General features: G+C 52.5%; 6 protein-coding genes and 1 pseudogene across 6 annotated transcripts; 3 read left to right on the top strand and 4 right to left on the bottom strand.

Annotated features, from left to right (window-relative positions):
- Positions 1–843: 843 nt before the first annotated feature.
- On the top strand, positions 844–4,419 carry SAPIO_CDS0064 (uncharacterized protein; the record flags this gene model as incomplete). The annotated part of the gene is made up of 6 exons (XM_016782940.1): positions 844–926; positions 1,165–1,309; positions 1,535–1,774; positions 1,898–2,069; positions 2,439–4,313; positions 4,391–4,419. 6 exons carry the CDS (start codon positions 844–846, stop codon positions 4,417–4,419), a joined length of 2,544 nt encoding a protein of 847 aa, XP_016646573.1.
- A 161-nt stretch (positions 4,420–4,580) lies between these two features.
- Positions 4,581–6,045, bottom strand: SAPIO_CDS0063 (uncharacterized protein; the record flags this gene model as incomplete). Its single annotated transcript, XM_016782939.1, has 4 exons — positions 4,581–5,336; positions 5,423–5,485; positions 5,580–5,862; positions 5,975–6,045. 4 exons carry the CDS (start codon positions 6,043–6,045, stop codon positions 4,581–4,583), a joined length of 1,173 nt encoding a protein of 390 aa, XP_016646572.1.
- A 776-nt stretch (positions 6,046–6,821) lies between these two features.
- SAPIO_CDS0062 (uncharacterized protein) lies at positions 6,822–7,888 on the top strand (the record flags this gene model as incomplete). The annotated part of the gene is made up of 5 exons (XM_016782938.1): positions 6,822–6,895; positions 6,969–7,203; positions 7,288–7,350; positions 7,434–7,496; positions 7,574–7,888. 5 exons carry the CDS (start codon positions 6,822–6,824, stop codon positions 7,886–7,888), a joined length of 750 nt encoding a protein of 249 aa, XP_016646571.1.
- Positions 7,889–8,983: 1,095 nt separating this feature from the next.
- On the bottom strand, positions 8,984–10,889 carry SAPIO_CDS0061 (Diacylglycerol kinase catalytic domain-containing protein; the record flags this gene model as incomplete). The annotated part of the gene is made up of 4 exons (XM_016782937.1): positions 8,984–9,352; positions 9,418–10,514; positions 10,582–10,629; positions 10,721–10,889. 4 exons carry the CDS (start codon positions 10,887–10,889, stop codon positions 8,984–8,986), a joined length of 1,683 nt encoding a protein of 560 aa, XP_016646570.1.
- A 2,184-nt stretch (positions 10,890–13,073) lies between these two features.
- On the bottom strand, positions 13,074–15,729 carry SAPIO_CDS0060 (uncharacterized protein; the record flags this gene model as incomplete). Its single annotated transcript, XM_016782936.1, has 3 exons — positions 13,074–13,522; positions 13,598–14,731; positions 14,826–15,729. The coding sequence occupies 3 exons, from the start codon at positions 15,727–15,729 to the stop codon at positions 13,074–13,076; spliced, it is 2,487 nt and encodes an 828-aa protein (XP_016646569.1).
- A 1,080-nt stretch (positions 15,730–16,809) lies between these two features.
- SAPIO_CDS0059 (uncharacterized protein) lies at positions 16,810–17,491 on the bottom strand (the record flags this gene model as incomplete). The annotated part of the gene is made up of 2 exons (XM_016782935.1): positions 16,810–17,327; positions 17,425–17,491. The coding sequence occupies 2 exons, from the start codon at positions 17,489–17,491 to the stop codon at positions 16,810–16,812; spliced, it is 585 nt and encodes a 194-aa protein (XP_016646568.1).
- A 2,331-nt stretch (positions 17,492–19,822) lies between these two features.
- On the top strand, positions 19,823–21,487 carry SAPIO_CDS0058 (annotated as a pseudogene; the record flags this gene model as incomplete).
- Between the last annotated feature and the right edge of the window lie 4,646 nt (positions 21,488–26,133).

The raw sequence follows: 26,133 nt of genomic DNA, 5'->3' as shown, positions 1-26,133 counted from the left end.
TGCCATCGAACTCTGCACTATTATGAACTTCCAAAACAAGGGTCTCATCCCCTGGATACATAGATACACGGTTTCTTACTTGCGTCCTGAGCCGCTGGACCTCCTCTCCTAAGTCTCTGCACTGGTATCCCAGTTCCCAGTTTTTAGACACCTCATGCCTAAGTCTTTCCCTCAATAAATCAAGCTCCCTCTCCAGCTCGCGAATTCTCCTGCTCAAGTCCCGCATATCTTTTTCCTTCTCGCGCTCAGCCACCAGCGCCGCCCGGGGCTTCGATGGTTGGTATTCCCGATCAAAGAGAGGGATGTTGTTTTCGGGCCGTCCGCTAAGTCTCCAAACTTCCTCAATCAGGTCTTTCCATAGATATCCACGCTCCCAATCCTTGGAAATTTCCTGGTTTATAAGTTCTTTGAGTTCGGATAAGAGGCGGAGGATGTCGTGGGCCTTGGCGTCGAGATCCGTCATCGCTGAGCACGATTGGTCTGTGGGCTTCGCTGTTGTAGCGAGCGGGGAGGAGGGTATCACGCGGGATAATGCGCTTTCCCCTTGTCGGCTCCAATTCCCTTGCAGCGGAGGATCTGTTTATTCTTTAGCTATAGAACGTGGAGCCGGTTCAGTTCGGTGGTGTTGAGGCTACGTCGCTTCATGACGGTTGGGCATCAACCCCCAATATGCCAATGTGCCCAGTATCTACCATTGGTTGAGCGACTTTCACAGACTTTTTATCCCACGAGCAAACATCAGGGCCAGCAGAAGCTCGTCACCCTTCAGCACTCCTCGTTGTTGCTCGGTCTGCCGTATGAGAAATTCTACCACTATTTACTATCTGGTGTATAGCGGCTAAGATGAGCGATGGTGATCTGGCACTCGAGTATTCACGGCTGGAGCACCTTTACCCCGAGGACCCTACAGCGAGGGTGGAAGTAGAGTATATTCCCCCCTTTCACTCTGTTCTTATGGTTCGAGCACCTAATTTGAGATCCTGATGGTGGTGGTGGCGACAGCATCGTTCTAGTCCCCGGACTTGGAGGACATTACGTGAAAACATGGGAGGCCGGTGACAAGACCGTCTGGCCGCGCGACCTCCTATTCCAGAACATCCGGGATTTACGAGAGAACATCCCGAAAATACGAGTGCTATCTTTTCAATATAACACCACACTCAGGGGTACAACGAGCGAGGCTGGTCTCAGGGATCACGCCGGAGACCTACTCAACAAGATCTTTAACGATCGAGAGGATGACGAGTCAGCTACCTTGAGGCCGATTATATTCGTCGGTCATAGTTTGGGCGGGATTCTCATTAAGAGAGTTAGTACTAGTTGTTTTCCTACTACATGAACCCCAAGCACACCAAGTTAGTTTAGATTATAGAATATTAACCATGTGTCCATCCAAGGCACTGAAGGCGGCTCATGATAAAAAGAAATATCGTTCTTTATGGGAGGCGAGTCGAGGCATAGTCAGTAGATCCCTATCAACTTTCACGTAATATGAGAGACCAAGTAACAGAGCCGATGATGATAATGGTTTTAGATGTTCTTTGCAACGCCACATTGGGGCATCGATCGGTCGTCATGGAGGGACTTCCTCCGCCATGTATTGCAGTACGATGCGCCAGTCCCAGATGCTGAACCCACAGGGAAGATGTTGAGGGATCTTAAGGAAAATAGCGGTACCATCTTGGGCATATCCAGTGACTTTAAGCCTCTACATGGAGATTTGGCTTTTGTGACATTTATGGAGGATAGGCCAATGAAGGGGCTCAAGTACGTCGTACGTGATCCAAACCCTGGCTCAACTCACCGAGACACACACATACATACACACACACACGAGCTCTCTCTTTTCCTTATGAGCTGAATTTATTGGATAACTAATGGCACCACTACTTAAAAGCTGTTAGATGAGGGCCGCGGAGCCATGCGCGCGCCTACAGAACGCGTGCAGAACTTGTCTGGGGACCACGTTGAAATCTGCAAGTTCGGAAAAGACGACGATAGTAAAGATGCCTTCCAAACGGTTCAGGATGATATTGAATGGCTGATTGGGCAGAAACCAAAAGCGATAGGTTCGTCCTCGGAGGGAATCCTACCTATTGGCCAAGTCCAATATTACTGGTGCTAACCACTTGCAAACGATCCCGAGGAAGTAGATCGTATCGGATATGAAGAGAAACGGGCTCTCTACTCTCTGTGTTCAGACCAGTTTCACTCTTATTTCTTGGATAAAACCGCCACTGCAGGAACCTGTAATTGGATACTCGAACGCCAGCAGTTCAAAGACTGGCTAGACAATAAGCCTGGCAAGCGGAAGCTCTGGATCCAGGGCCAACCAGCTTGTGGCAAGAGCTTTATGGCAAGGCACATCATCACCGACGTCGTCCCATCTAAATCTCAACACGCTGTGGCTCATTGTTTTCTCACTGACTCCGTCCCAGCACGCGGCGATCTTCAGGCACTGCTACGGGCGACCCTTCATCAGGCGTTGCGGCTTGTACCTGACCTAGTCACGAAGTATCTTCTTCCGAGGTTTAAAAAGGCGCAGGAACGAGAGGTCGGTGACCAGGAGATCTGGACAGCGGACACTCTGAGAGATGTTTGGCCTGATGCTATGGCCGAGGTCACGGCGCGTCGTGATCTGGTGGTCGTCATTGATGGGTTTGACGAACTCCGGAGAAAATGCCAGGAAGCATTTCTGGACTGCCTTGAGAAATTCGAGAAGATATCTCCAACCCCCCCAAAACTCAGATTGCTAGTGCTGTCCCGTGAAAGTCATGGAATTGAGTCGCTGCCTACTCGGTTTGTTGAGGCATTTGAGACGTACACAGTGAAGCCCGAGGATACTAGAAAGGATATCCTAAAGACCGTGAAGGCGGGGATGGGCTATATCTGGAACCGTGTGGCAGGGAATACCGCATATCTTGATCGAGGAGAGACATGCGAGACCATCGTTGAACGTTCGAAGGGGAGGTACCTATGGGCGACGTTGGTAGTCGAGGAATTGAACCGGACACGCGTCATCAACGAGATTCAAATACAAAGGATAATCCAGAGCGCTCCGCAAGACATCACAGGGCTTTACGGTCGCATTTTAGAAAAGATGTGCGAGAAAAAACAGACCAGAGTGTCATTCATCAAGCAGGTTCTGCTATGGGCTGTTTTCCAACAAGAAAGACTCCAAGTGGCCGGCTTCAACATCGGCAAAGCCTTGGGCATGGCTATGGAGATGTACCCCCGAAAGAAAATTACTAGCCAGGAGGCGGAGGAATTCCTTGACGGGAATGTCGAGACCAAGGTTGATTTATATTGTGGTCAGCTTGTCCAGTTTCGGCATGGGCGCCTAGAACTGGTTCACAGGAGCTTCAAGGAGTACCTTCTCATGGATCTCCCAAAGAAAGCTAGCAAACCCTTCCTCGGGGGGCTTTACTTGGGCTGGGAGCATTCTCACGCAACGCTCGCAAATATCTGCATCGCATACTTGACCTTACCCTATTTTGAGGACTCTGGAACCTCACTAGAGGCTGGGCGGATGGATCTATGGGAGTCTAAGGTGCGTAGAAGGATCTGGAAGCATCCGTTTGTGAGGTATGCTTCGCTCTACTGGTACAAGCATCTCAGTGCGGCGGGTAAAGCCTGGCCTGGTAATGGCAACCGCCAAGTTAAGGAGGAACAAAGGCAAATGCTAGAGGACGCCACAACGGGATATGCGAAGTGCTGGACGGAAGTCTGGTGGTTTTACACGAGAGGGCCTACCCAAGTGTATCCACAAGAGCGTCTCGCCAGGAAGATAATCTCTATGTCAAAGCCTTCCATAGCGCTCAAAGAGGAACCGGCAACGGCTTCTCCATCCGAAACGAAGAAACCCACGGGGGCAGAAAAACCGCCCAGTTTATCTCGAGACAAGCCATCCGTTGTGGGAAATTCTCCCGCCGAGTCAAAAACTGCAAACGCACCCGTCGCCTCACCTATCCCCGAAGCACGTCCAGAGTTCATGCCGAGAGGCAAAGCAGATAGAGTTGACGCAGTCAAACGCGAGTCATCCAACACCCCTAAACGGCAACACCAATTCTCAGAAAGCCCAAAGTCTGTGCCAACAAGCCCCGCGCAGTCCAGAAGGGACCCATCCCTGAACGAAGCTCCCAGGAAGAAACAACTTCAAGATACTCTGCCCAATAACAACGAGCCACCCTGGGATAAGGAGTCCAAGACGGAGCCGCCCAAAGTAAGGCCCCCGCAGGAAACATCTCCCGAAGCCGGAAAAGGCAAGCGCCCGGGTTGGTGGGCCCGAGTGAAGAGAGCAGGGACATCTTTCGGTAAGCCACCTTGTTTCAATCAGAGACGTTCTCCTGTGAGAATAGTCATGTAAGGCGGCTAACAGCGTTTTATGCAGTGTACGAGGCATTGGATTTCGAGCCATGAATCACCAGATAATGGAAAGTCGGAGGGTTCTCCAAGGAAAGGAAACAGAAGCATCTAATTTCCTAGCTTGCCAAATCCGCCACTGCCATTTAGTAACTTCTTTCAGTGAACTCTAAGGATATGGTCAAGAAATACTGATTCAGTCATCCAATGGTCTTGCGCTAGGCCCTGCCACTGCTGAATGACATGCTCTTCCCGAACAGCCGCGAAAGGAAACTCCCGCTCTCCTCTGCCAGTGGCGATCGTCCACTGCTATTGGTGGTGGTAGTATCCCTAGCGGGTCTGACACGGCGGTATGCAGGGACTGCATCCCCGGCCTGTCGGTACTCTGAACCTTTATTATCCCGCATTAGGAGGAAGTTTGCATCGTTCATGTCCGGGGTTGGGGCTGTATATTCAAGCATCATGACCCGAACAGAACTCCCGCCCCTCATGCTCCGAGGATTCACTTCTTCTACTTCGACTTGTTGATGGCTTACTTCAGCGTCATCATCGCTCAGTCCGCCGTCGGCATCAGAATCGGCACCAACGGCATCCTCGATACGCTGGCACACCTCAATAAAGGCGGGGTCTTCGTCGTTCTCGAACTGACACATGCCAACGTGGTCAGCGCCGACGGCGACGGCCTCCTCGCCGTCAATCATCATGCGGGCGCTCGTCTCGTCAACGATACACTTCTTGGTATTAGGCCATACGCAAGTCTCATAGAAGTTGATGATCTTGTACTTGGGTGCGATCTCGCGGAAGTCTTCTTCGATCTCCTGGAGGTCATCTGAGTCACGAATCATGGCCTTGACGAGGGGTGAAACATTGCTCTTCCCGTTTCCTCCTATTGATCGGTCGAGTGGGGAGAATGCTTTGGCAATGAGTTCCCATTGCTTCTTGTCAGAACCAAAGTGAGGCGTGCCGAAGAACATCTGGGTTGATGGGAGGAAGTGTTAGCTGTCAAAGCAAGCAAAGATTCTTCCGGCTAGTATGAAGCGCGCACAAAGAAAGCACTTACAATAGTACGAGTCGCTGAGGCGATGTTTTGGTATTCCTTCTCACCGTTGGCAAAGCACAAAGCCTGGATCCATGAACCGCCGTTAGCAAACGAAAGCAGCCCCCTCCTCTCCTGAGGTGGCCGAGGACAACATGAACGATCGTCGACCTGGACTGACCTGTTTGACGATAAGTCCGCCTAGACAATGTGCTACAAACACTATTGGTCTGTCGGGTTTCGCATGGCGCCGGCGGCCTCTCAACTGGGATACCAACGCTCGAGCATTGCCCCTAATGCCGGCAATCGAATCGTTGCGATGCGTATCTCCGTTGTACCCGAAGGATAGGACTCTCGCATGCGGCAGGTTGAGGGGGAGCAGTTCCTGTGGCCATATGACACCCGAGGCCTTGTGAGTCCATGTTCGTGTTGGGTCTCCGTCGAGGCCGTGGACTAGGATAACACTGTTTGAGCATCGAGCGAGAGCCCGTCAGAACTTCCTTTCTTGAATTCGTTTTTGCCTCATATTGTCAACCGTAGGTTTTTGGCCCGTATTATTACGAAATTAGAACCTACTCGATATTTGGGACCACAAGGACCTCTTTGGAAGGGTCGTAGAGCACCTTGAGCAATAGCCTTTTGGCCATGATATCTAGGTGCGGGCGCGAGTCCGTTCTATTTAAATTTCTCGAGTTTTGTCTTATCGTGTTAGTCGAGCAGTTGGAAGTTGTCTCTATCTAAGTCCTAAAGGAACAGGTGCCATAGGCTTTAACTAACAGTCTTTAAGTGTTCGGGTGAGTCTCTAAGCTGAACCTTCGCCGGCTTGGCGAGTTGGTTCGGTGACTCGGCTCCCTCGGCTTCCTCCAGCCTTCCCAGGCTTTGGGTAGACATCTTGACGCCTAATGTGCACTTTCAAGCCACATTCAAAGGGAACGCGCTCTACGCCCATACATGTTTAGTGTCTTGGTATTTCATATTGTTATGCTTTTGTTCGAAGAGGCTCTGAGGTGTGACACCCAGGACATGTTGGGTAGGATGCATCCGTGACTGGTTCACGAAATGGCCGAATTCAAAGTATCAGCCCAATAACGATGTTGCAAAACGGCAACTTGGGGATCATTGAACCCAAGCTGCTTGCGTCACTTATGCCCAATATGAGATATCATGAAATTCAAATATTTCCGGGGAAGAAGTGACTAGTAACGCCTCGGCAATTGCTTCTTGGATCAACCTGAGGATGACGATTGACTGAAGGCTCAAAGTTTTCGTCCTTCCCTTTATTTCCTTTCCCTTCCCTTCTTTCCTGGATTCAACTACAGCTGATTGTGAGAATTCCCCGTAACCTTGCTTCCCGGCTAACTATCACTCTGTCGTCTTGCTCACTTCCAAAGTGTAACGGCGAGACTAACAAGTACGACTTACAATGGAAAATCAAGAGAGCGGAGGAGACCTCCGCGTCCTATACTCTCCAGCAGCTGATTGTCCTCGACCTATTGAGTATTTATCGATGTCCCCTCCTGGCAAAAGTACGGCCATTAGCACCGTCTGTCAAGCTAACCAAACAAAACAGCATCATAGCCGTCCATGGCCTAAACGGCGACTCCATGAACACATGGACGCACTTCCCAGGCCGCGGCAAGCCAAGCACCATGTGGCTCCGAGATCTCCTGCCTGAGAAACTACCCAGCTCCCGCGTAATGACGTTCCAATACGATGCCTCGGTCGTCGGGAACACGTCCGCGCATGGGGTTCGCGGTAATGCGAGCAAGCTGCTCCAGCTGCTCAGAGACAAGCGGGAGGATAATGTCTGTGTTTTCTCCATTCCCTCCGTCCCTGGAGCTGCGATTACCCATGGACGATTCTGCATGTGCTGACGGCAGAGGTTTTAGGACGATGAAGGTCGCCCCATCGTGTTTGTTGGACACAGCTTGGGGGGCATTATCATCAAGCAGGTAGGAAAGAAATCCTATCTCTGGGGTCATCGAGGTGGAGTCTGTTGAGCGTCATCTTTCTAACGCGTGCAACTATTTCGCAGGCACTGAAGCTGGCAAGCAGCAGCCGAAGATTCTCAGACATTGCCAAGTCCACAAGGGGAATAGTATAACCCACCCACCCTCTCCCTCTTCCCCTTCATCCTCTCCTTCTCTCGCTAACAATGGGAACCTTCCCCGTCAGGTATTCTTCGGAACCCCCCACCGAGGCGCAGACGGCGCAAAATGGCTCGGCCTCCTCACCGGCATCGTCTCAACCGCACTAAACCAGCCCCAGTCCAAATTCATCAAGCTGCTCGAAACTCACTCCGCCGAGCTGCTCAAGGTATCAGAGGACTTCCGACCACTGGCGACCAAGTACGCCATCGTCAGTTTCTACGAGGAGCACGTCGACCGGATCCTGGGGAAACTTGTAAGCTCTCCTCCTCCTCCTCCCCCTCTCGCCAACCGCCTCCGCCACCCTCAGGACATGATGGTGGTTTTCTACGCGGCCATGTAAGAGAAAAAATGAGCTGACTGTTCCCTACTAGGTCGTCGAGAAACTGTCTGCCGTGATGGGGCTAGCTCATGAAGACGTCATGATGCTCGGCGGCGACCACAGATCCATGTGTAGGTTCGCAAGGGGGGATCCGAGGTTCGACACCGTTTGGCGATCCATTCGGCGGGCGGCAAAGGGCGTGTAGCAGAGTTACACCCTCACCATCGGGGTCCCATCTCTGGAGGAAGGAACCACCCAGCCCACGACACCCGCGCACGGAGCAAGAATAAACTATATAGCAGTGAATAAATCCAGGTCCCATCAAGGGATCTACCAGCCAAGCTGAACGGTTAAGCCTTTACCCTCTAGGCAGCTGGTGAAAGCGCTAGAGGTGTTCCTGGTTCGACCCCAGGTTGGATCAGGATGTAATGGGTTTTTCCAAGTAAGCTGGCAGCGGCGGGTCCCGGTAATTTTCTTTTTGTTCCCTCGTTTTATTTATCTATTTTTTTTTAATTTTATTTCTTTTGATAAGTTTATTTGTCTCTCGTTTCAATAGTTTTATCTTCCCATCGGTAGTGTCGGCGGTTTCATGATGAACTGGGATTCGAAAGGTCTTGACAATCCTGACGTGACCTCCTCATGTTGGGGTGTCCGTCTCTCCGCTGTTTGGGTTGGCACTCTCGATCTCTGCATCACATCTATACACCACCGCTCTAACTATCCCGTATTATGATATATATCTATTGATGGATACTGGTAAAGTTACAAGTGTAAAACGATACAAACCAGCTCCAAAACAGAGCGTTCATCCAATCCAGTCCCGTTCGATCCCATCCTCCCAAACCAAGAATCCTCCCCCCCCCCAAAGTTCTCCAGCTGGCATTACGTACGTAGTCCGCTGGAATAACACTACCAATAATAAAAAGAAACCCAAAACACCCTTCTTTACCATACTTTACACAACACGACTCGGACGAAAAGATCTACCAGCCTCCCGAGCGCATGCTTCTTCCTCACCTTGTCCTCGCCCGTGTCCATGTCCGTCTTCTCTCTTCGCTTCTTCTTCTCTTTCCTCTTTTTCTTCCGCGTCTTCCCAGCCCCGGCCCCACGGTGTCCCTACGCCAAAAGCCTATCAGCCATGGTAACGCTATCCCAATCCCTCGGCCCAGGCGCCTGGAAACCCCCGCTCTTCGAAATCACCGTGCCGAGACCCCTGTGCACCTCGGCCTGGAACGGCTCGAACGGCACCCTCTCACCGTCGATGCTGATGTAGCCGTCTTCCTGGTTCCGCGGGGTGATGCGGAAGGCCTTGATCTTGCGGTACGACACGTGTGGGTTGTCGAAGAACTTGCCGCTTTCGACGGAAAGTAAGAGGTTGATCGACGTGGCGGGGGATACGTCGCCGTCGATACAGATGAGGTCAATGAGTCCGTCGTTGGCGCAGGCGGCGCTGAAAAAGTTGGCGTCGGGGGCCATGTATGCCATCTGTAAATTGGGCTTTAGCTCAGAGTTCGTGAATAGAGAGAACGAGGTTGATGCTGTTAACTCACGTTTCCGCAATAAAAGTTGCCCATGTTGTCATAAGAGACAAGCTCCCAGCCTTCGGGCAACTTATCCTTGACGGTGCCGTACTCTAACGGCGGTAGGCCCTCATCGTTCGACGCCGACGAGGTTGCCGCTACGCTAGATCCGGAATCAGCCTCCTCGACCTTCGGTTTGAGGCTGTTGCTGCTGCCGTTCCCGTGCCCATTTCCACTCGCATTCCCGTTCCCATTGCCGTTCGCCAAGGCATGTAGCGAGTGATAGCTACGCACACGTTTATAATGTTCCTTCACACCATCTTTGTCCTCGATCTCGACCTTGACAGCGATATCACATGGATACACCTTCTTCTTGAACAGCCTCACGAGGAAGCCGTATGTGAAACGAGCCCCTCCCATCCATCGGAGATGTTCCGTCGCAAGATCGCTCTCGGCAACCGTTCCCAAAGCTTGACTCAGGAAGCTCAGTATGCGATTGTCTCCCTGCGTGATGCTCACGAGGTCCAAGGGCGCCGAGACTCCCTTGACGATGGCGAGAGCGGCAAACGACGCCCGGTGAGTGCCGTATAGGTTACAGCTCATGGCGTTCCCGGACCCGCAGGGGATATGCGACACAGCCAACTTGCCCAGGGCCCTACGCGCATCGGGTCTCTTTCCCAGCCCGTTGAAGATCTCGTGCGGCAGGCCGTCGCCGGAACAGGCGACAATGGTATCGAATGCGTCTATGTCGACCCCCTGGGCAATCTCGATGGCCTCGCCCGAGTACTTCGTCCGCACCACGTCCAGCGCCATGCGCGCAGCTTCGAAGATGGGTTTCGCCTCATGATCCCAGAGTTTATCGGCTCCTCCGGGACCGGCATGGGGGTTCACCAGAACTTTTGCGCGCTTGCGCAACTTCGCGGGGCCGTAGGCTCTCTCCAATAGGTTGTCGGTCCAGCGGCGGGCGGCGTCGGCGTGGTCATCTTGAACAGAGAGTGTCAAGTTCGCGACGCGCAGCTTCTTGGGGGCTGTTTGGTCGGCGTAGTCGATGGTGAGGGTGGTAGGAGAGGTTAGCTCGGCCCAGAGAACGTTGTAGAGGGGTATCGATTTGGCGTTGGAGGTTGGTTCTGCGCATTCAAGGTTAGACACGGGTGTGAAACGGACAGCGGGGTGGAGCTGAGAAGGCGGCCTTACTCGTGGGACCAAAACCGCAGGTCCTTTTCGGTTTCGTGGGTGTCGATCCTAGTTAATTTTTCAGCACATTAGAATCACAAGCCAAAAATTTCCCAAAAATATTGATGTGACCAAACGACATGGGTTGGGCAGCGCTCACTTGTTAGCAGTAGGGAATCCGGCCCTAGGCTAAGCGTCGAATCCCCATCGACAACGAGAATATCGTCTCCAGCAGCGGCTCCTCCACTGGCCAAGCCAGGAGTGGATTTTACGTCGGCGTGCAGCGCATCGTGGCTACTCGAGGTCATGGCCGGGGCGAGGGAGGCCATGGTGGGCTAGGCTGCGATATCCGGACGAAGGCGGGAGAAAAAGAATTAAAGTTTCGCGTTTCGCAGCGGAGTCGGAGGTCGGGATTTCAGGGGGTCGAGCTGAGAAGCCAAAATCCAAGCCAAAGCCAAGCAGCGGGCGGGAATCACATGCAATGCAAGGGGCAAGGCGAGCCGATCCAGATTTCCGGATTCAGAATCTGGATTGCACAGCGGCTTCTCAGCGTCTCAGCTCCCAAATGCCGGATTCCGGACTCTCGATTCCAGAGCTCAAGCGAGTCGAATGGGAAGCGCAGCCAACGGAACGTGCGAGGGTGGGATAGTAATTTGAATTTGTCGGGCTGCAGCACAGAGTCGGACAGAAGACACACGCAGAGGATTGGAGGATTATGGGTGGCTTCGCAGGAGCTGGATTAATAAACGAGGGAGACGGGAAAAAAAAAGGGTATCGTATTGTATCAATGGGTATCCAGACAGCAAGGGAAGAAATAGTAAAATGCTAGATCAAACGGAGAGACTGAAGAAGCTAGTCCCAAGGGTATGAGAAGCGAGAGATAAGACAAAAAGAACAGGAGAGAATCAAGCTCTAGCCGGACGGGGTCAACGGGATCATATGGCCCCAAGATGTGATGTCTCGGGGTCTGGTGGTGTTTGTGGTGGTGGGTTGTGTCGTGGAGAGATGCAAAAGAGCGAAAGGGGCAGCGAGAGAATTGCGAAGTAAATAAATGTAGTTAATAAGACAGGATACGAAGGTCGAACCCAGCAAAGTCTCAAGATTGGGTTGCGGTGGGCACATTGGCCTCGAGCTAGCGTAGTCTTTGCGAGGGAGCGGTGGTGGTGGAAAAAAGACTCGGCCGAGGCATTCGACGAGGTTTAAGTCAAATATTATGAAGATTAAACACAAAGGTATGATGAACTGAATACGAAGTCGGAAATTCTAAATTCTCAATTCTGCGTTGAGACATTCCTGGGATCCTTGCGGCCCTTTACGTTGCACTTTCCGCCTGTGGAATCTGCATTGGCATTGATGTCACCACACCTCGACCCAAACAGCAATTGCGCCGTGGTCTCCTCCTTCCACGTCAATGTCATCAATGTCCCGACGAGGCATCAACGAGCCAATCCGTTCTTGCCCAAGTACAAGTAAAGACGAAGTACACAACGGAAGTAGACTTCGGTCGTGAGACTGTCCGCAATCCCCGATTCTCCATCCGTTTATGAATGCGAATCAAGTACGTACAAATGGTCCATTCTTTCAAATAATACTTCGCACAAGTAGCATGGAAGATAATACATACATCGCCAGGTCCCGGCCCCAAATACCACCCGACCATCCACTCCGTCAACGTCGTAACAATACTCACCCCTGCGAAGGACAACCATACATCTCTAGGGAGCATCACAGAGATGGATATCTGTATAGTAAAAATATCTCTTCCTTTATCTACGGGAGACCGAAGCCATCACATCCTTTGTCCAGACTCCTTCCTAGCGGAAGCTTCGGATATGCACCCCGCAAATCTCCTCATCGGGGAGGATTCGCCACCTTTTGACAGACAGGGGACAGGGGGCTGCGCTGCACAGGGCCAGGGACAGATCCACTCCGGTCCGGTTCAGCCGCCTGAACCATTCGTGCGTTTCTCCTGAGGCAGCAGGGTAGTGTGGGTAGTAGATTATTCAAACAATCGACCAAGAGCCTTTAGATGCGAGTCGTGTGCCTCGGTATGTGTATATCTCAAATCTAAGCCTTACCGTTGATGATGGCTTCAAATCCTATCATTACCCACGATGATAAGCAGCAAGGAACATAGAATACATACAGCCTAACCTCGAGCGCCTAGAACAGCCCATACACAACAAACAAAACGTACAAGTACACGAAATGCTCATTCTCCATTTTCCATTGTTTTTGCCAAACTTTTTCTACCTGCATAATATCTCTCCTCCCATGCTCCTTTTCACCCTCGCATCTAACTCTTCCATTCTTTTCCCCCATGTTCAGAGAACGATGAAGGAGATGCCGCATCTATCTGGTCCTCACCAACGAACTCCACTCAACATTGCTGTTTTGCTTTTGCCTCAAACCCTTTAGATCAAGCCTACTCCCGCTTCCATCGTAGCTGTACTGTGTTTTTCAAGATTTCCCCTACAAGAACCAAGTCTAGTGTGATCTCTCTTACCAGTTCTTTAAGCAAGCCTCGTCACCCTCGGCCATCTCTCCCCAGCCGCCTTCTTAAAAGCCCCCACCTCCCCACTCCTCCACGCCTTCAACGTCTCCAAAACCTCCTGCGCCACCTCCGGGTCCGCGTCTTTCAACCCGACAACATCCAGCAGCTTCTTCTCGAGGGCGCTCTTGTCGACGCCGCCGAGGAGCTTCTGCGCGCGCACGGCGGCAAGGACGTGTCGCGCGCTGTCCTTGTTGGCCGCGAGGAACTCGTCGTTGATCTCGTCGAGGTCCGCCGAGTCGGCGATGTCGGGGAACTCGCTCTTGATTACCGAGACGACCTTGACGGGCAGGGACGCGCCCGCGGGCTCGACGACGTGGCGGAACTCGATGATTCGCTCGTGGACCTTGGGGTTGGTGCTGTCGAGCGCGATGGCGGAGTTGAGGCACTGCAGCGCAAGCAGATACTTCTCTGTAAGGAAAAAGAAACAAATGTTAGTAAAAAGACAAAATGATCAAAGCTGGAGAATGTGAGACGAAAACGTACTGCGTCGAATGTAGACATCGAACCCAGCAAGCTGCGCATCCAGCCTCTTCGGCGTATACTGCAACAGAGGCGTAAGGAACTTGACCGCCTCCTTCAAAGGATCCTTAGTCGCCGCAAGCGTAAGACCGAGCGGGTCCTCGTCCACCTTCTTAGCCTCGCCGCCCGCAGCCGGTTTGGGCTTGTTAGGATCTCGCTTGGCAGCTTGCTCCGCAACCTCCCTCTCCAACCGCTGCTTCTCTTTCCGCGCCTTGCGCGCAGCCTTCTTTCTCTCCTGGTCGTCATCTCCGTTCGCGCCATCCGCTCCATTCACGCCGTTGGCCGACGGCTTGTCGTGCATCTTAAGGTACACGTCAACGGCATCCAGGGCCGCTCTCGTGTAGAAGGGGTGCTCGTACAGACGGTCCTCCCATCGGACCATGTCCACATAGGCCCGCACCTGGCCCTTTCTAAGATAGAAGCTGTGGAAGTCGAACTGGTCGTCATGCCACACTTCGAAAATGTTGAAGATTTGGTGAAACCTCTTGAGAGCCATGCCGATGTTGCCCCGTCGTGCGTACGCCTCTCCGTCTTCCGTGAGGAACCAGAGGCACTGCATGTCGAGGAGATCGTTAATCGGTCCACCGGGCGTGTCGGCTCGTGTGAATAGCCCCATCGTCTTGAGCGCCTTTTCGTTCTCGTCGTTACGGAGCTGGTACTTCGCAGCCTTGGTGTTAATGTAACGATCCTTGGTATCGAGTGACCGCGCCTTATCCATGACCTCGGCTGCCTTGGCAAGGTCTCCGGTGTGCTTGTGTATTCTGGCCTTGGTCATGTGGAAGTCGACGCTATCAGGTATCCTCTCGATTGCGCGGTCAATGTATTCCTGGGCCTTGGCCAGGTCTCTACTGAGGTGGTAGTTGTAGTGTTGTGCGAGATAGTATAATCCGGCGGTCTCTCCTTTGGACTCGTCGCTCTTCTCTTTGCTATCGGTATCGGTCTTGCTTCGCGATTCGGTGTACTCGGAAACTAGTTTTAGGAGGGTGTCCTTCTTGAACGTGTCGGAGTAGAGATGCTTAAGGTTGGCAAATGTAGACGGGATGCCCTTGTCCAGCATGAAGGCCAAATAAGTCCTTGCAGCGTCAACAAAGTCGTCTCCTATAATACGACAGTGAAAAGGTTAGCAGCACGTAACTTAGCCGTGGGTAGCGATCTCTAGGCACCGCATGGAAGAGTGGAAGAATCATCTTACCCTGGAGGAAGTCAAGGGGCAACCTCTTAGCGGCATCGCTACGGGGGAACTTGGCCGCGTACTCGTCAAAGATGGCTTTGCGACCAGCGGCGTCGTCCTTGGCGACACCAGAGACGGACAGGAGGCCCTCGTAGTACTCGGGATGTTCAGGATTCCTCTCGATTAGGACGCGGTACGCACGGGCAGCTTCCTCGTTTTGTTCGAGCTTGGCCAAGTACTCAGCTCGCCTTTCTAGCACGGCGAGGCGGTCGAGGTTATGCTTAGCGCCGGTCTCGAGATGCTCCAACGCACGCTTATAGTCGCCCTGCTCTGCGATGAGAGAGTTCTTATACATAACGGCCTCCGAGTTCTCAAAGTCTAGGCGGGAAGGTGCCGTCTTCAGCGTCTCTTCATAGGTCGTAAGAACCCTCTCGGCTTCAGCGAGGTCGCCGGCGAGGTGGTGGGCAACGGCAAGGGCGGTCCAGACTTGGCGGAATTTGGGGCGGGCCTGGAGCATGGTATAGCGGCTCTGGATGTGTCCTTGGTAGTCCCTCATCTGGATCTGGAGAATGGCAAGGTCGCGCTGAATCTGGTTGTTGTCGGGATCGAGCTTCAAAGCAAACTTGTACGCCTTGATAGCCTCCTCGAAGTTCTTAACCGAGCGGTACAGCAAGCCGTAAACATGCCAGCAGATGTGCGACTTCATGTCGACGGTTAGGGCTTCCTTGGCTAGCGCAAAGGCCTCGTCCGTCTTTCCCTGGGCATTCATGATGAGCGCCTTCATGGCCATGGTGTCACCATGTTTGGGGACCTTTTTAAGGATCAGGTCGGCCGTCTTGATGCCACGTTTGTACTGCTTGTCCTCATAGTTGCGGATGACTTGGCGAAAGAGTGACGCCTCTTTCGCATTTAAAGGTTGCGGCATCGCGGCGGATTTGTGAGGAGGGAAATCGTTAGGAAATTTCGAACGGCGGGGAGCTGCTGCTGGTCGGGATAGATACGGAGGGGCGGTCTAGAGGAAGGGGGGGTAGGAGGAACAGAGCGCCGCGGGGTGGATGATGGCCTACCGAAAACATGCACAGGTCAGCAAAACAGGTCAAGGGTAGAAGAATCCGTCGCAAGCATTGTCTATCCATATAAACAAAGACGAATAATTGATCCTAATCTGCCTAACAGGTTCCAAAGGCGGCACGCGACTTTCGAGGGGTAGGGCTGAGGGGTTGGTGATGGCTTGAGGGGGATGAGACCCAAGTGCGCACGGCTACGTTTGACAATCGAGAGAGGAAGAGGAGAAAGACTCACTTTCGGATAATTAGCACTGCCTCTGGGACCCGAGAAACGGAGCCGATGGCGAGGTCAGAAAAGGGAGAGAAGTTGGTGAGGGTCCGGGGATTCGAAGCTGTTGGTGACAGGAAATTATGTATGACTCGGAGTATTTTTTGAAGCTGCTCAAGGCCGCGGGTGAAGATCAAAAAGGTGGTGTGGATCAGCAAACCTGCACCCTGCACCAATGACAAAAGCAAAAGGTGAAGAGATCGAAGAAAATTTGCACCTGCTTGGGGGTGAACTAGAGGCTAAAAAAAGCAGAGGTGATGCAGCCTCATACGTGCAAAGTTTAGTGGAGGGTGGTGCCAAGCTGTCCCGCACCAAAACCGGCTGTTGTGGGAACAAGTCAAGGCTGAGGCTTAAGATCGAATATTTGCATATGAACGGGGAATCAATTTGTTTGAAATGGATTCTCCCACCCCGTGCTCGTGCAAGATCAATCCAGTAATCAGATATATCCTTACAGTCGCAAGGAAAACTGGTCTCTTTGTTGGTTGAATTGCATTCCTCGAAGCTATTCCACAGTAGCGGGGTCTATCTATTATGGGGGTTATTTACAATGGTGTTGTACAAGTGATTCGTTCATAGTTCGTGATACCACAACCCCCACTTCTTTTTTTCGGCCACATTATCTCCTAGCAACAAAGGAGGGGTGTTTCTCCAAAGATCGAGCAAGGTGTCAGCTGGAGGGTCGGCTCTTGTTCTTCGACCAGGCTTCGAACGCTGCGTCCCAGCTGCTGGGGCTCTCTCCGCATCGCTCTTGTACTATGCCCCATGTCCGCATTCGCACGATATTCTCCACGGTTCTTTCCTGCCGAACAAGGCTCGCAAGCATCTCCGTCCGCGGTTCCTTAGGGAAGAACCGACCCGAGTAAGGGTCCAGCCGCTCATCCACTATCCTCTGCCTATCCTTTTCTGATTCCGCCTCCCGAAGCGCCGTGTCAGGATCATCGGGATCGGGACTCGTGGCAACCATTGCGCAGTAGTTCAGCACTTCGGTACGGACCTGCCATGTCGGGAATAATATCTTGTCCTTGAATGACGCACATGCTTGGGGCTCGATGGTATGGGTCATGGATCTAGGTCCAAGTCGTTCGGTTGACTGCGGGTCGAAGCCTTGACGGGATGGTCGCACGAGCGCATTGAGCTGCTGGGATATGGAGTCGTCGAGTGACGAACGGGAGAGACGTAAGAAGTCTTTCACACAATGTTAGCTGCCACCAATTCCTGCTTCTCAGGTCAAGGGGTGCTCAGATGATGACGTATAGAGTTCCCCTGGCAGACCTAAACTCACCTCGTAACGTCCCAGACGAGAAACACAGCTGAGGGGTCAGCTGCGGAGTGTCTCGCCTAGCATTCATTGTGGAGAGTGAAGCCGATAGTTGATCGGTAGGGTTGGTATTGGAGGACGAGGGCGAGGCGGGAGGAGCAGCATCCGCTTTGGGAGCTGGTTTGGAGCTGGACCAGAGTGACCACGCCACGATGACTCTGTGTACAATCGCGACTTGCGAGCAGTTGTTCAAATTGGAAAGACGCAAGCTATCGCAATGAACCCGGAGGAGAGGTTGCCGTCGTATGCCTGGCAAAAGTACACAGGTATATAGTGAATAGATCTTACAAGAGAATAGACGGGTTTTTGCAACGAACGATCGATGCTGTCATGGCTCGATCTGCGCCACCTATGAGGCTGGAGGCAAGAAGCCTCAACGCTTGGTATTATTACATAAGCGAATCCGATGAGAGTACCTCGTCGATGTCTCATCCAAAGCCAAAGCTACTGTACGTACCACTTCGTACGAACGAGTCTGACCAGTGGAAGGAAGGCACGGTGGATGGGCCACTGAGCATGCAAGGATCTTGACTGCTTTTGCTAGCGAAGCTACACTGCTTCGTACATGGGCACTATCAGAGTTGCTGCGAGTCCACACGCCCTCAACAAATCTCACCCTTCATTCTGAATTAATCTTCTGGAAGAAGAATGTCGATGTCAGAATCGTAGTCTACCTCGGTCAGCACGGCAACAGGGGGGCACAAGTGCACTCAAGGGGCTTGAGCAATTAATATTACGAAGTCTGTCATATTATTGTCAATCAACCTGGTCAGGAACCCGGAAGCAATGCAAGGCACCAGAATCGAATCCCAGCTGACGATCTCCTGTCCAATCTTCGAAAGCTTTGGTCACCACCGGACGCTAAATCCACAACCCCGGCGAGGACTTTCGTATGAGCACTCCATCCTACTGCAGGGGTGCTTTCTGTACGACTGTGCACTGACATTCCAAGATATTCCTTCCCAGTCGATCTCTTCCTCAAAATACTGAATCGCTGACGTCCACCTTGGACTCGCATTGCATTGGCTTTACGCCACCGCAAGACTTTGTCGTATGTTGGAGCTTCGCTCGCCGAATTGCGGTGTGCGGGTGCGGGTTCATTTTTCCCTTTCCCCGCCTCTGTTTTTGCCCTTCTTCCATCACGAATATAGGATCTTCATATCGTGATCTTGTCGCAGAGTCGATAATTCTGAACAAGGGACTGAGCTGAGGCAGAATGCTCGCGAATAGAAGGTCCCAAGAAAAACACTCCAACAGCGTCATGTACGGCCCACGGGGACAGGCCGGAGGCCACGCTATTCAGACGCTCGTTCCTCTTCAGGCTTAACCCGCCAATTGATCGACCGAGAACAGCAACCATTGGCCTATACTCCCACCTGGACCCTGCCCACTCGCTGTCACCTTGGGCACCACTCACGGGGATCCATCAATAAATACATGCTTTGCAGTTTAGTCTATTTGCGGTGGTGTGGATGCCTCTGCGTTCTGACCTCCCCAACTTATCAGGGGCCGCCAATAATAAGAACTATTCTGCATTGGCTTTTTCCCGAGAAAGAACAAAAAATGGACCGGGTCTCCTTTTTCTCTCCCTTTAAACCTCTGTATATACTAGACGTAACCCTCGGACGGGCGTTAGTAGGCGCTCCCCTCTCATTCCAGTCGTTTTTAACCTTCCTGCCGTCCCTCCCTTTCAATGAGCTTGATGTCCCTTAGTGACGACGCTTCGGTCTCCTCGCCCCGCCATGAGACCGCGGCTATGTTTTCCCCACAGTTAGGACGGGCGAGAGGACTCGCCAAGCTCGAGGGAAAGGCGCAAACCGTTTCCAAGAGCGTAAAGACAATCGCCGCTACTCTCAACTCCGCGCCGGTCACTCTAGCGGCAGTCGCTAGGGAATGTAGCTTAACTGCCGATGCTATCGAACAGGCCGGACGCCTCCCGCGGATCATCCCGGGCATTGAGGAGCTCGTGTGGCCGCTGTCTAACTTGCTGACACAAATACAAAGCTTGATCGATCGGATTCCATACTCGGAGAGCGGCGACCAGGATAGTCAATTGGTTATTGTCTGGAACGAGTCGGCCATTAAGAAGGCGACGGCAAGTTTAAGGGCTATTAGAACATCGCTCTTGACATTGCTGAACCATTCGATCACGCAAGTATAACCCCTCGAATATCGATAGCATTCCAGAGAGCTGCCCCCACTAACAAAGCAAATTCCCCATAGTGACAAGAATGCCACGGCTATAAGTGTGAAGGGAAGCTCAGCCATGTCAACGAGAAGCCATGATGCCGAGAGCTCATTCGGCTTTTCCCTCTCAAGCTTCTCCGTCTCAGGGACACGCCCACCAACCCGCGCATCGAGTATGGCCCTATCACTCGTCTCTCGAAGAGAGCGCCAACTATGTCAGCTCCTCCACCTGGCCATTGACAAGAAGAAGAGTGCCGCCGTCGTGGAATTACTTCACCAGGGAGCCGACCCCAACTTACGAAAGGCTGGCTCGACACTACTGCCTCTTCACCGAGCGATCAACCTCGAGGATGAGGAGCTGGCAACCGTACTGGCAGTGGGAGGAGCAAACGTCAACATCCCAGATGGGGACGATCACGGAAGGGCCGCGCTGAGCAAAGCTATCGTGCGTGGATTCTCTGGCAAGTTCACTGCGGCTCTCTGTGAAATGGGAGCCAACGTCGCGGCGGTGGATAGCAATGGTGCCTCAGCACTTCACCACGCGGCACTACTTGATAGAGAGGATGATACCATTGGCGTCCTCATACTCGCAGGAGCGGACGTAAATCTACGAGACCAGCAAGGATTCACTCCTCTAGCCACGGCGGTCTCGCGAAGCCGTTACAGGTCCGCGAGACAGCTTCTCGAATACGGAGCAGACCTAGGAACGAAGCTCCCGGGCGAGAAACCTATTCTACATCTCGCCATCCAGGAACGGGACCGGGCGTTATGCGACCTGCTAATCGAGTGGGAGGCGGACATCGAGGAAGAGTATCACGACCACTCGCCTTTGGTATTTGCAATTACCATGGCCTGCTTCGATATTGCACACAGCTTGATTAATGCCGGCGCCGATATCAATCGAAGATGCAGCAATGGAAATTTCCCGCTACTGGCAGCCATCTCGGCCGAACATGTGGCTCTTACGAATCAACTTTTCGAACTCGAGGCTGCTGTTAACGTGGCAGGTTCGCGGGGGTATTATCCCATTCACATGGCAGCTCACAGGAACAGAGTCGACATGCTCCGTCAACTGGTGGCCGCCGGGTCCGAGATAGATCCCGAGACGACAGAAGGCGAGACGCCCCTATGGCTCGCCGTAAAGCTCCGAAACCAGGAAGCCATCGACTTCCTCATTGACGTCGGCGCCGACATCAACCACCGCATCAACCCCAAGGAGACGATGCTCTCCATCGCCGTCGAAACTAACCAAAGAACGATAGCCCAAACCCTCATCAACTCGGGCGCCGACACGACCGCCCTCCTCATCGACGACGACGGCACCGAATCCACGCCTCTCCACCTCGCCGCCGAGTTCGGCCTCAACGACATCCTCCGGCTCATGGCCGACGCGGGCGCGAACCTCGAATCCAAGGTCTGGCCGGGCTACACCCCTCTCTTCTCGGCTGTTCGAGCGGGAAATCTCCCGACCGTCAAGACGCTCGTTAGGAGCGGAGCGAGCACCCAGGCGAGGTCGCTTGCGGGCGAGACCGTCCTCTTCGTCTCGACAGCCCATGTCCCCGTTCTCAAGTACCTCCTCGATCTCGGCATCAACGTCAATCACCGGGATCACTACGGCGCGACAGCGCTCCATCATGCTGGGAGTCAGGGTCGTCTCGCGGCTGCCAAGGTCTTGTTACAGCATGGGGCGAAGTCTCTGCATGCTAATGTGGTGTATGACTCGCTCGACGACTTCAAGGCTGGGTCGAGGTACAGGCAGGGGACGCCTGCGGGCCTGGCGAGACAGAAGGGGCATAGAAAAGTTGCCGACGTTATTGACCGGTGGAAGTATAAGCGATGATTTCCCCGCAAAGTGAAATATAAAACGAGCCTTGGAAGAAGCGAGAGGAGAAGCGAGGTGCCTCCCACCCCCTTTCGGCACGATCCTCGCTTCAGTGGACATTTTCGTCCCAACGCGCAATCTGGGCTTGCCTTCTTTGAACAACCCCGCCTCCTTTCGGCACCTGATCATCGTCTCTTCTTTTCTCGGGCCTCGTTTAGGAAGAATCAAGAAGAAAAGGGGTGGTATGGTCTTCCTTTCCGGGGGGAAGTGCAAGTGCCGGATAAGGTTGAATTCTGTGACAACTGGTCGCCTCGGCATGTGGATGTCGTCCGGGCGTTCTAGCCTCCAGATTACATCCAAAATTACACGATCATACCGGCTCAACTGAGTAGGGAGAGGGGGAGGTAGGGGGCACGCATCGGATCGTGTCTGAAGAGCACGGCCTATCCGTCGACAGTATCTATGGACCCCAATCCGCTCGGGAGACTATGTCTGTTTAGCCCCTGTCTTTCCTCTGCCCGGAATCTTTTTATCTTTTCGTTTGATGTTTTAATGGTTGTAGAGATTTGGCGTCTCTCTCGAACGAGGTCGTTCAGTGACACGGCCGGAAGAGGGACCCGGATCGGCACTGGATTGGCCCCACCCTCCACCATAGGGGTAGCTTCTAAAGCTCCGGCCAACGAGGCCGAAAAGCTATGTGAGACGGTCGGGGTAGCGGAACTACGTGGAACCCCCGTCTATGCGCCTCTTTCACTCCTTATCCTTATTTTTTTTTCCTTTTTCACTCTGTATAAGAATAACAATATCAGCCCCATCATATCTCACTTGCCACTTCTAGGCTCATAAAATCCTACCTTATAACCTTTATCCTACCCTGTCACTGTCACCCGGTTTCCTTCCTGCGCCCTCCACCAAATCGAAGGGGAAAGAAAGAAAGTAACTCTCTCGGGGTTACATCGGGCTGGAATTAAGTCTAAACACATCTCACGACAAAGTTCCCAAACAAGGGGGTGGGCCGGGCATGCGGGAGAGTTTGTCGAGTCGAGGGCGAAGAAGCAGGGATTGGGGGTAAAGGTAAAATCACCCGGCTAATGGCCACGTTCACTTCAGCCAAAATGCCATTTACAAGGTTTTTGGCTTTTGCTATTCGACCCTGTGCCGTCTATTTTCGTGTTGGAGATGGAGCGGGGCAGAAAGCACAAAAAGAAGGACGGAAGGAGAGAAATCAGTCTGGACTAAGAATGCTACATGGGCCTTACGTTTGCAAGGGGATGGGGAGATATGAATACAGGTCGATTCGCAGATCAGCCCGTGAAAAGCATGGGGTGTATGAACACCTGATGTTACATCCATGATCGCATCAGTTCATCAACCATCATTTCTGATCAGGTTCCCTGGCCTGCCTTGCCGCCCCACGACTCCCGTCAGGGGGTCAACGAACATGTTCGGATCGACGTGTGGGTGGTATCCCCAAGCCCGCGAAGCTAGGTCGCCAGGCTCATCGACGAAGAGCGAGACTAGGAACCTCCCGCCTTCCATCCACTCTTTCACCTTGGTAGCTAGTTCTGCAGAATGGAAGGAAGCGAGCGCCGCTGACGTCTCTTCTTTCCTTCTTCTTTCTTCTTTGGGGTTTTCCCCTCGTTTCAGGCAACATGGACCCTTTCCTTCAGAAGCGTACTTTGGCGAGATTTGGCCGCTACCCCTGAGAAACGTCTAATGTTAAAGGAGGGTGTGTTATATGGTCTGCCAAGAGCAAAGGAAGTGCGAAATTGAAAACAAAAAGGGGCATCAAGCAGCGGGCCTTTTTGTCTTCGAATAACCCGGAACTGTCGTGGAAAACAAAGTATCTGTTGCTCATTTACCCATTTTCCCCCGAGGCGGTACCAAGGAACAAAAGCCGACTTGTATGAGAAAAAAGCAGGAGAACGAGAACAGCAGAGAGAGGGAAGGGGGGATGCAACTTGGATTAAAAGCGCTATTAGGCTCTTGATAGCGATGCCAGCCGGTGGGAAGGAAGCTAAAGGGAAACGTTGGTCGCCCTTTCCACCGAGCCTGCTCATCGCCACATCGTGAGCCTCAACGAAAAGAGAGGCCTTTGGCATCTCGAACACTGGGGCTTCTTTATTCCGAGCGGAGACGGTGATTCAGAGAAACCTTCTAGGACGAGTGAGAGAGCCCACCTCGATACCTCATCGGGCACAATTTTCTCCGATGGTGATCAGTCCTTGCCAAGGTCTTGACTTCTCTTTCCTTGAGTCCGCTTCCCGGCTCTTACCCTACCTCCCCCTTGAAGTGTATGTGGGATGAGGAAAACATATCCCACACCGATGGTGCCTCATCCATTGTAATTAACCGCCGCTTCACTCCCAGAACGAGGATTGTATAGATCCACACCCTCCCTTATCCGCTCGTCTCATACTCTATGTCCGTAGAGTATGGAGCAGCCTCTATCTTTCGTATAATATCATCTTGTTTGTTTTGTCTCATGTTCCTGGTTCTGCCTCTTTTCCCTTGCCGTCCCGTGGTACGTATGATGCTGGAAGTAAGTATGTTGTTGTAAGTGTCGCCTTATCCCGAGCAGGCGGTTCTAGGACTAAGATATTGGAGATGGATTTTGAATAGATGGATTTCCTGTCCTGCTAGCACCAATGTACGAATTCTCTTGAAGCGTTCTGTCTATTGCTGTTTCATGACATCAAATCTGTTGACATGAATGAGCATACAAACATTGGAAAAGTCACTCATTCTGATAACCTTTCTCCAGTTATCCTCTCCATATTTCCCTTTGAGAAAAGTAAATACGAGAAGGCAAGAAAAAGATCCCACCCACGCACCCCGCTTCGCACCTGCAGATGGCCAATGCCCTCACTAAGTCGTCAGGTGGCCCTCGACGCGGGATGAGCAAGAAGGGACCTAGGCCTCGCCGCGTATGCATGTATGTCTCCACACCTTCTGCCGGGAGGGGTCATCAACTTAGAGGCACTATCAGACGGTTGTACTCAACGACCTTGAGAGAGCGCGGGGACAAGAGCCAAGTGCATAAGCGTCTAGTTAGATTCTGATCGGAAAGAAGAGGAGTCAGGGAGGGGGGAGGGGGCGATCTGAGACCTCGGAAATTATGTTGATATTGCTGTAATCAGAAGCAGTGATGAGAAGATGGCGTAGCTGTTGACCGAGGTGGTATGGAACATCACCTCTTAGAGGGGCTTGGACGATGCAATGTTACATGAGATGCAAGACATACAAGCATCGACAAGGTAGGCCATCAAGCTCGGCAATCAAGCTCGGCCGGGTCTCGTTCGGTTCTTTGCCAGTCCCCTATGATGATGAGAGACGCGAGAGTTAAGGTAACTTTCGCTTTCATATTTACCAGCTCAGTTTAGTTGAGTGACAATATCGAAGCCAGTGAGCTCAATATAGAGTCACCGCCCCTTCCCACGCCCCTCTCGCGTCTCTCAACATCGCGCAAAAACAAAATTTCCTCCCTCCCCCCTCTCTCTACCCCAGTCCTTTGTGCCCCTTGCATATCCCCTTCCCTCCCTCTGCCGCCGACCGAGCGGCTACGGGATAAAATCTCGTTACGAGGGAAATCCCTGCTTTGGGGAAAGAAATGAGAGGAAGCCTAGACAAAGGAAAGCAGAAAATCCCAGGGATGGGAAGACAGAGAGGGGGCTTTTACTATGGGTAAAGGCGATGCGTCTTTAGCGAGAATCGCTTGCGCAGAAGCTCGCTTGCTATCGAGTCTCTGGCTAATGTTGGAGCCGCCTTCTTTTCCGTGTGTATCTCTCTCATCATTTCCCCAGGATATTGGAGGACCGAGGGCCTGGAAAACCATAATGTTAGTAGATCCAGTTCTATCTCGTGTGATCTGGGGGATGTGAGAGGGGTCACTCTATGAGAGTGGTCAAGCTTTGGGATTTGGGCAATTATAGTGGGCAAATAAAGTAGGCATCTATGATTCGATAGACACGTCAATTTGAGAGGGAGTCTAGGGCCGCGAAACCAATCGATGCTCTCGAGCGCCCGACAACTTGTAATCGCAGACGGGCACGCAGCATTGTTGCAGTATTCTCGGGCTTCGACGTCGCAAATACTTCGCAATGACTTGTGGTGTGTTTAAGCATACATCTAGCGCTTGATCTAGTGTGCATCCGCCATCACCCACATCTCTTCCTGCACAGCCAGGCCTGGTTTAGTGCCGGACCTAGCTCCCCATTCAAGAGAGTGGAATGCGCTGGTCTGACTGGTCCGATCAGCCAGCCGTGCAGTTAATACTCACAGTCAGGGCCTGGCCCCTTGAAAGGACCCCTGCCCCCGACCTTGCCTGCGTTGCCAGGTCCTGCCTGGGTGAGTTTCAAAGCAACACCCTCCATCAGCACTTGGACTCCCTTAGAGGACAAGACACAAGGAGTCGGGACCAACCGTGCCGGACACCGAAGGATTGTTTTACACGAGAAGTGCTCTGGTCTGATGTTCTTTCGACTGCCGATTTGTCTGTTCTTGAAGGGATTGATAGCCTGGCAAGCGCGAACTAGTTCGACTAGGGACAGGGTGTCATCCACTAGGAGACCCCGGAACGTTCGCTAATCTTATCAAATCTTGCCAACGAGGGAGGAGGAGGACAAGAGATTCGCGAGGGGATGGTGGCTGGCTAGTTCTGGGGT

Source organism: Scedosporium apiospermum (assembly GCF_000732125.1).
Source record: "Scedosporium apiospermum strain IHEM 14462 chromosome Unknown SEQ_SAPIO_0011, whole genome shotgun sequence".
Classification (NCBI taxonomy): domain Eukaryota; kingdom Fungi; phylum Ascomycota; class Sordariomycetes; order Microascales; family Microascaceae; genus Scedosporium; species Scedosporium apiospermum.
Note: the sequence above shows the minus strand (reverse complement) of the source record. Positions and strands in the feature narration are given on the sequence as shown.